Source organism: Bubalus kerabau, chromosome 15 (assembly GCF_029407905.1).
Source record: "Bubalus kerabau isolate K-KA32 ecotype Philippines breed swamp buffalo chromosome 15, PCC_UOA_SB_1v2, whole genome shotgun sequence".
Lineage (NCBI taxonomy): Eukaryota > Metazoa > Chordata > Mammalia > Artiodactyla > Bovidae > Bubalus > Bubalus kerabau.
The window spans coordinates 50,836,377-50,846,490 of NC_073638.1; the positions used below are offsets into that span (position 1 = coordinate 50,836,377).

At 38.1% G+C, this 10,114-nt stretch overlaps 1 protein-coding gene across 1 annotated transcript; it reads right to left on the minus strand.

Annotated features, from left to right (window-relative positions):
* Positions 1–8,254: 8,254 nt before the first annotated feature.
* On the minus strand, positions 8,255–9,199 carry LOC129628240 (olfactory receptor 51F2-like). Its single transcript, XM_055547656.1, has one exon. The coding sequence runs from the start codon at positions 9,197–9,199 to the stop codon at positions 8,255–8,257; it is 945 nt and encodes a 314-aa protein (XP_055403631.1).
* Between the last annotated feature and the right edge of the window lie 915 nt (positions 9,200–10,114).

Sequence of the window (10,114 nt, forward strand, 5' to 3'; positions counted from 1 at the left end):
CACCATCACTTTACATAACACTCTCATCAATTTTTCCAGAATTTAGCAATATTCTCATAATTAATTTCCTTGCCCTGAGTTTCCAGATGTTCTCCATATTGATGCCAATATGATCTATCAAAAATACACCTCCATGTCACTCCTCAGAGCTCGTGATTGCCTTCAAAATGAGGTCAAAACTCCTTATCTCTTTTTTATAGCAGTCAAGGATCTCCCCAGTCTACTTTGCCACCAAGCCTCTTTGCTGCCCCAGGAACCTTTAATATATTTAACCTAGGCTTTTTCTACTTCACCAAACTAACTGGAAATTTTTCATATTGTTTTAACTGATGGACTACCTCTTCTCTTTTGAACTAGCTGACATACTTTAGACCCGTTACTTGCTGCAGTGAACCATTTGTAAATTCATTTCATTTGTTTATGTTTAACATTAAATAGTTACATTAGAAAACATTTGATGACATCATTTTCTCCAAGCCAAGTCAGAAGAAAAAATTTCCTCTAGAGTCACATCCTTTTGTATTTCAGCACCTAGAATTGTGGTTACACCATTGTGAGTTATTTGAAAATATGTGTCTCCAACAAAAATTATCTACTGGAAGATGGATTTTTGCTTATTCATCATTATATTCCCATTACTTTGTACTATGATGTCCAGTGCAGGAAGAAAATCCATGCTTCTCGATATAAATTAAATCCAAGAGTTGTAAACTGACAAAGAAATCTCACTGAACTCTCCTTCATTCCCACAAAATGAGTGAGTGTGTGTGCATGCACACACGTGCATATTAGATTTTTCAATGGAAGACTCTGTCCTAATACTGTAGGGTAAACTTTCATATATTTCCTTCCATTTGTTGATAATAATTTTCTCTTTACAAGAAAATAATATTCCAGTCTCACTGTCAGGGTATGCTGCAAGTTCTGGACTGGAATACCTTGACTTCTCTCTCTCTTTTAATTACAGAAAGATACTAATATGGTTGTTGGGTCAGGCAAGCCTGGGTTCAAATGCTGGCCCTACCAACAACTAGATGAGGTTCTCCAAGTGAACACTGAACATAAGTTTCTTCTCCTGAGAAATGGGTAGCTTATGAAAGCATTAATTTGTAAGGATTAAATAAAATAACATTTGTAAACATTTGATAACTAGTCCTTGGGAGACATTTAATAATGGTAAATGAGTATGAAGATGAGAGGTGAATGGTAGTAATAGTGCCAGCTAGCCTTGCACATGGTTTTGAAATGTGGTACAACTGACCGGAAAACTCACAGTTGCCAGAACATGCTTACAAATCATTCTAAGCAGCAAGACATATGGTCCAAAGGCCAATGGAAACCACCCCCTACCCAGTTAGAAATATTATGTCCTCAGAAATACAAATTTCCTTGGACACCAAAAGTACTTTTTTCACTTAATAAAATCTTCCTCATTCTTAAAGAAGCCAATGTGGGTAAATCTCATATTTTTCTCTGAACATAGCAATTCTACTTACACAGTATGGAGGTAAATTCTTTCCTGCCCTGTTTTCTAGGAAGGGGCCTCAGGAGGAGGGGAGGTTTACTACTCAGGGATTGGTGGCATATATAAGCAGCTAAGATGTAGAGTGTACGAAATCTCTTAATCAGAAAAATCCTAGTGGACATTTTTATGGCCCCAGAGTATGAAGCTTCCCAAGTGTTCATTCTCCCTCAGGGCTGCCTTCTCTATCTACTCCATCAAACTTATTTTAGTCATTTCTATACAGGGACTGGTATGATCGTTCCTTGAAAATGTATCCCAGTAAATGTTTGTTAAAAGTAAATTTGTGAGTAAAAAATACAAAACAAACCACTTGCTCTCTATATAGTCTCACCCCTGACCCCACACCCAGCTGATAAATATATCAGCCTCCAGTATCTCCTATGAATTTGGTGCATTTCTAACAAAACTTTCCATTTATTTTTCTTTAAAATGTCATTAATTCTTTATAAAGCACGTTAAGTATGTATCACATGCCAGGGTTCTGTGCTGTTAATGTAGGGAATAGAACTGAGTCATTTTCCTCTCAATGCTGAAAGTCCAGTGAAGAAATAGCCATAAACATGATGACAACTGGGCATATTTATTGTGAAGGCATCAAAAGACATATATTTATCCTGCAGGAGGGTCAGCACCAAGTGTGTCAGGAGACAAGGAAGAACAGAGTACAGGAAAAGAAAGTGACTAATAGCATATTCAGCATGCTTGGAGCCCTGGGTGCAGGCAGGACAGCAAGTGGCAAGTGAACCTGAACAGGGAGGCAGGATCCCTGTTGCAGAAGACCTTGCAGGCATTCTAAAGCATTTGTATCTGAATAAAGTAATAGAAATTTCTAGGTATGCAATCACATCTTTCTCCATTCCTAGAAAAACACATTTCTACCCATCCTTATGAAGTAACTGAAGATTTCAGGCATCTTATTTGAGGCTCAATAATAAACTGCAGTTCCCTGCTTGGTGCAGTATCAACCTGAATGATAAGAATATAATATTTTTCCTCTAGGCTCAATCTGTCAGTTATACAGAAATGTCAATTTAGGATACATTCTCAAACAGACCCTCAATTAGCTTATGAGGTCTCAACAGAATACTTGATCACTTACTCTTCCAAATTTTGCATCAGATTAACCAGGCGACTTTTCTAAAACCAAGCTGGTTTTAGAAAAGGCAGAGGAACCAGAGATCAAATTGCCAACATCCTCTGGATCATGGAAAAAGCAAGAGAGTTCCAGGAAAACATCTATTTCTGCTTTATTGACTATGCCAAAGCCTTTGACTGTGTGGATCACAATCGACTGTGGGAAATTCTGAAAGAGATGGGAATACCAGACCACCTGACCTGCCTCTTGAGAAATCTGTATGCAGGTCAGGAAGCAACAGTTAGAACTGGACATGGAACAACAGACTGGTTCCAAATAGGAAAAGGAGTTCGTCAAGGCTGTATATTATCACCCTGCTTATTTAACTTATATGCAGAGTACATCATGAGAAACGCTGGACTGGAAGAAACACAAGCTGGAATCAAGATTGCTGGGAGAAATATCAATAACCTCAGATATGCAGATGACACCACCCTTATGGAAGAAAGTGAAGAGGAACTAAAAAGCCTCTTGATGAAAGTGAAAGAGGAGAGTGAAGAAGTTGGCTTAAAGCTCAACATTCAGAAAACGAAGATCATGGCATCTGGTCCCATCACTTCATGGGAAATAGATAGGGAAACAGCAGAAACAGTGTCAGACTTTATTTTTGGGGGCTCCAAAATCACTGCAGATGGTGACTGCAGCCATAAAATTAAAAGACGCTTACTCCTTGGAAGGAAGCTATGACCAACCTAGATAGCATATTCAAAAGCAGAGACATTACTTTGCCAACAAAGGTCCGTCTATTCAAGGCTATGGTTTTTCCTGTGGTCATGTATGGATGTGAGAATTGGACTGTGAAGAAAGCTGAGCACCGAAGAATTGATGCCTTTGAACTGTGGTGTTGGAGAAGACTGTTGAGAGTCCCTTGGACTGCAAGGAGATCCAACCAGTCCATTCTGAAGGAGATCAGCCCTGGGATTTCTTTGGAGGGAATGATGCTAAAGCTGAAACTCCAGCACTTTGGCCACCTCATGCGAAGAGTTGACTCATTTGAAAAGACTCTGATGCTGGGAGGGATTAGGGGCATGAGGAGAAGTGGACGACAGAGGATGAGATAGCTGGATGGCATCACTGACATGATGGACGTGAGTCTGAGTGAACTCCAGGAGTTTGTGATGGACAGGGAGGCCGGGCGTGCTGCGATTCATGGGGTGGCAAAGAGTCGGACATGACTGAGCGACTGAATTGAACTGAACTGAACTGAACCAGGCGATTATTTTTAGCATTGCTCAGACAATCTCAAAAAAGCATTGTTTCATAAAGTCTATAAATAAATACAAAAGCTATAAAAATGTGTAGACCTCTCTCTAGTTGATGACACTGAATTCACAGAAAAACATAGCTTATAGAAAAGTATTTCCCGTAAGAAAAAAGAAAGACTATCCTAAGGAAATTTTCTGTGAATTGTGTCATTTTAAAAAGAAAACAAACTTGTATACTTTAAAATGGATTGTGTTACTTTAGATATGACTATGGGCTTCTCTAGTGGCTCAGATGGTAAAGAATCTGCTTGCAATGCAAGAGATGTGGGTTCAATCCCTGTGTCAGGAAGATCCCCTGGAGAAGGGAATGGCTACCCACTTCAGTATTCTTGCCTGGATAATTCCATGGACTGAGGAACGTGGAAGGCTACAGTCCGTGGGGTTGTAGAGTCAGACACGTTAAGTTACTAACACAACAACACACATGACTATACTATACAAAATCATATATAATTCACACATCTTGAGTCATCTTTCTTACTATAGTTTATGTTAATTTCATGGGAACTTTCTTCAACACATTTATTTTAAAATACAGTGAAAAATATGGTTCTCCACCTTTAAATTCTCCATTTTCAATACTTTCGCAGAGCATCCATGAAATTTGAATCATGATATTTCTACTTTTATTGCTTATACTTGAATATGCATTTGGTCTCTTCTGTTAAATAGTATATATTTAGACACAGGATATAGGCCTAAGAGTTTCCTGAGTTAATGATTTTCCCTTTACTACATGTTCTTCCTATAGAAAGAGACCACCAACTATGAATCCTCTTATTATCTGATATAGTGATGAGCACAGAGTATCATGCATAAGAAACAACTGGTTAAAATATCATTTCAGTTTAGAGGTGTATAGCCAGACAGTTTAATGGACACAGAATATATTATGTTAAGCGAAATAAGTCAGATAAAGAAAAATACAATATAATTTCATTTACATGTGAAATCTAAAAAGTTTAAAAATGAACAAACATAATGAATCAAAACTGATTCATAAATACAGAGAACAAATAGGTAATTGCCAGAGGGAGGGGGTTTGAGGGTCAGGGGAGGAGAGAAATAGAAGAGGGAGATTAAGAGATTGGTGAGGGAGATTTCAGATATAAGACAGATGAGCCACAGGTATGAAATATACACTGTGGGGGATATGTTGTTTTTCAGTTGTCCCGTCGTGTCTGACTCTGCATGAACTGCAGCACTCCAGGCTTCTCTGTCCTTCAACCATAGCCCAGAGCTTGCTCAAACTCATGTCCATTGAGTCAGTGATGCCATCCAACCATCTTGTCCTCTGTTGTCCCCTTCTCTTTCTGCCTTCAATCTTTCCCAGAATCAGGGTCTTTTCCAAAGAGTTGGCTCTTCACATCAGGTGGCCAAAGTAGTGGAGCTTCAGCATCAGTGGGGAATATAGCCAATAATTATATAATATCTTTGTATGGTGACAGACAGTAAGTAGACTTATCATGGTGATTTTATGGAAATATCAAATCACTATGCTGTGTAGCAGGAACTAACATAATGTTATAGGTCAATTCTTCTTCTTCAGGCCTTCCCTGGTGGCTCAGACAGTAAAGTGACTGCCTACAATGCGGGAGACCCAGGTTCCATCCCTGGGTCGGGAAGATCCCCTGGAGAAGGACATGGCAACCCACTCCAGTATTCTTGCCTGGAGAATCCCATGGACAGAGACTGTCCATGGGGTCGCAAAGAGTCAGACATGACTGAGCGACTTCACTGTCCACTGTCTGTCTACTTCAAAAACAAACACTCTCATAGAAAAAGAAAGCATTTTGGGGTCACCAGACATGGGGATTGGATGAAGACAATCAAAAATATAAGCTTCCAGTTAGATGATAAAGAGTACTTGGGATGTAATGTACAACATGATATATATATATATATATATATATATATATATATATATATATAATTAACACTTCTGAGTGTTATCTACGAAGTTGTTAAGAGAATCATTCTGAGTTCTCATCACAAGGGAAATATTTTTTTTAATTTCTTTATTGTTTTATCTATATGAGGTGTTATTGTTCACCAGACTTACTGGGGTAATCATTTCATGGTGTATGTAAGCTAAATTATTAAGATGTAAACATTAACCTTACACAGTGCTGTGTGTCAATTACTTCTCTGTAAAACTGGAAGAAAAAAATAAACAGTTTCAAATCAATCAGGGAAGAGAGGCCTAACTAGCTGGAACAAAAAAAAAATTTTTAATGCCACCTGAAACAAGGGGACAAAACAGCAATACCAAGAAAAAATAATAAAATGAAAATGTATTTTAAAACTTTAAAAATCAAAGAGAGCAGGTGGATGTTTCAGTCAGAGAGAGAAAAATGGTTAAAGACTATAGCTAAGGGTTAGGGTTAATCATGGTGTTATTCAGAAGTGAAAACCTCTTATAAAAGTGTTACTGCAATATACGTGATATCCTATAGGTAGCTTGTTAAAATGCAAATTCTTGTACTCCATCAGAGGAGTGTCTAAGTACTTCTGTGGGGCAGGAGGGGAGTTGAGGAAACCGCACTTAATAAAAGAATTTCAAGTGTTTTTGATGCCCCGATACTGGACCACACTGAGAGCAGTGAAGGAGGCAATGGAAATGGAAACAACAACAAGTGAAGTCGCTCAGTCATGTCCAGCTCTTTGCGACCTCATGGACTATAGCCCACCAGGCTCCTCCATCCATGGAATTTTCTAGACAAGAGTACTGGAGTGGGTTGCGATTTCCTTCTGCAGGGGATCTTCCTGACCCAGGGATCAGACCTGGGTCTCCCACATTGCGGGCAGATGCTTTACCCTCTGAGCCACCAGGGAATCCTATGGAAATGGAAAGTGGATGTCATATTCTATATGTATCCAGTGAGCAGTATGAAGACAGACTATGAAGACCCTTGGTAACAAAGAGCTTGTGGAAAGTGAAGAACAAACAAATTGTGTGTTTTTAGAAAGCTGTTAAATGGAAGTTGATCATTTTGCTATCTGTAGTTAAAAAATAGCAACAATGGATAAGAAAGCTGTGGTATATATATACAATGGAGTATTACACAGCCATTAAAAATAATACATTTGATTCAGTTCTAATGAGGTGGATAAAACTGGAACCTATTATACAGAGTGAAGTAAGCCAGAAAGAAAAACCTCATTATTGAACATTTTTAAAGTACAGGAATGTAAAGAAAAAGTGTAACTAAACCAATATTCAATTATGAAAAAATAACTAACTTTGACATTTGCAATATATATTTCCATACCTTTATAACAAATGCCCTCTGTGTATGTATGTGTACACTTGTGTATATTCAAATTAAAAATACATGCAACAGTGATAAGTATTTTAATCTTTTCTCTTAATATTTATGTTTATCTATATCATTATCTATCTTTTTTCATGATAGTTCATGTTTTGTTTTTCAGATATTTTGAAGTAGATGTTCAGTTTCTAAATTATCATATAAATTACAACATATAACAATGTGTTGAATCTCACAACATATCATAACATTCTTGCCCACTTTCCCCCACTAGACATACATTCAGAAGATGAATCACTGGACATCAGACAGTTAAAATGTTAAAAAATTTACCAAAGCGTCTAAAGAACTCTTTAAAGAATTAGAAAAATACCATTTTAATTCACATTTCCTCTTGTTTATTGTGCTTATTCATGATCCTCTATTTTGGGGAATAATAAGCATGTCCAATAATTGAGAATTGCTGAAAATTAGACTTTGCTACTGATCAAAATTTTATCAGACTTGCCTTGATACCTATATACACTAGAGGTGCTGAGACCATTTTGACTCCAATTTATGGTTTTACTTGGGGCTTCCCTGGTGGCTCGGATGGTAAAGAGCCTGCCTGCAGGTGGGGAGATCTGGGTTCAATCCCTGGATCGGGAAGATTCCCTGGAGAAGGAAATGGCAACCCACTCTAGTACTCTTGCCTGGAAAATCCCATGGATGGAGGAGCCTGGCAGGCTACAGTCCATGGGGTTGCAAAGGGTTGGACACGACTGAGTGACTTCACTTCACTCACTCATGGTTTAATTTGTCCTTTTACAGACATATTTTAAGCATGATCCTATTCCGTGCCAGGTGCAGTACTTGTGAGAGGCTTACATATACACAAGACATGCATCCTGTTCTCAAAGAATGCAGTTTAGAACTCTGCTTATAGTAAGTTCCTGGATCATCAGAAGACTAAAGCATGTATAAACATATTTTAATGTATTGTGGTAACTTACACTAGAGAATGATCAAACATCAGTCAGAGAAGACAACCTAATGAAAGATTACACTGGAAATGCCACTAAATTATTTTAGAAAGAACTACTTTTACCATGACCTTCTGAATTTGCTTTGTCTTCACACTGTAGATTATGGGATTCATTACAGGAGGGATGAGCAGATAAATGTTGGCAATAAGAGTATGCACAAGGGGAGGGGCATGCTTCCCAAATCTATGCACCAGTGACAAGCTGATCATGGGGATGTAGAAGATGGCAACGGCACTTATGTGGGATACACATGTTCCAAAGGCCTTTTTCCGCTCTTCTGGGGAGGCAATGCTGAGCACGGAGTGGATGATCAGGACATAGGAGAGAAGGATCAAGACAGAGTCCAAGGCAGCGGTAGAGATAACAATGGCCAGACCAAATGCACTGTTGATCCTGGTGTCTGTGCATGAAAGCTTCATCACATCAGGGTGGAAGCAATATGAATGGTGCAGAACATGACTTCCACAGAAGGACAGACGCTTAAGGAGCAGGAGTAAAGGAATCAGAGCTGTTGTCCCCCTAACAACAATTGCAAAGCCCACTTTGATGATCCTTGAATTAGTTAAGATTGTGGCATATCTCAGTGGGTTACAGATGGCAATGTAGCGATCAAAGGCCATTGCAAGGAGTACCGAGGACTCCATGAATGTGAAACCATGGATGAAGAACATTTGGCCAATGCAGGCATCAAAGCTGATTTCTCGGACATTGAACCAGAAAATACCCACCATGGTAACCAATGTGGAAAGGCATAGTCCTTGGTCCATGAAGGATAGCATGGAGAGGAAATAGTACATGGGCTCATGAAGGCTTGACTCAGTGATGATGATGAACAAGATCATGCCATTCCCTGAGATAGCAATGACATAGAGACAACAGAATGGGATGAAGACCCAGGCATGGTAGGCTTCAAAACCAGGAATGCCAGTAAGAAAGAAGACTGTAGGGTGGAAAATACTCTGATTAAAGGATGACATGATGAGTGAAGGAGGCAAATTTCACTGGGAAAAATGAGCAAGTCCTACAAAAACAGGGAAGAAAAATGATTTCATGCTTTCCACATATCATACAATTTAGGATCACTAATGAACCGTGTCTTGTTCTTAAGTGTAAGTGCATTATTATTTACTCTTATTAGGTTTAGAGTTAATCTTGGTGGACTTAGCGGAAGAAAGAGAGGACTAAATCCAAATCAGCTAAGTTTTACCAGAGTCCCACTTGTTACCTCTAGGCCTCAGTATATATCTATGTACACAGATATAAGAGGAGATTAGTTTAGATAATGGTAAGATATTTCCCACATCTATGATTCTATGGTCATGGGCAGAGAGAGCATTTTTACACAAATTTAAGACAACACAAAAGGCAATTCTTCCTACTTCTTCTCTTCTAGCTTTCCAAGACAAAAACTTTAAGAGGTCCATTAAAAGTTTTTACATATCCAATGAAAACAGTATAGTTAAGGTACTAGTAAATATTTTACAGAATAAAATATGCAAGAGGTAATGATAAAAATGAAATACTAAGAAAAGTCTTTCAACCTGTACAAATAGACTACAGTGTATATAGTTGGTAAATAAAGCATTTATTCAAGTAGTAACTGTGAACCTGACAATGTTTAATGAAAATTCTCCCTGAAGAAATAGGGCTTAAGTTAACCTTAACAAGAACAAATGAAGTCATTGCAAGCAGATAATAATTGGAGCAAAACTATCTAAGTGTAATTCTTAATATTCCATTATTACAAAAGAGATATTGATGTATGGCAAAACCAATACATTATTGTAAAGTGAAAAAAAATACCAAAAAAAAAAATTTCACATTTATATTCAAAATAAAAAAAAGAAAATGAATTGAGGGGTTTGAAGGTAGGGCTGTGGACCCTCAGAAAG

What these genes read in the sequence shown, in the direction of transcription:
- LOC129628240 (XM_055547656.1), bottom strand. Translation starts at nt 9,199, where the DNA reads ATGTCATCCTTTAATCAGAGTATTTTCCACCCTACAGTCTTCTTTCTT.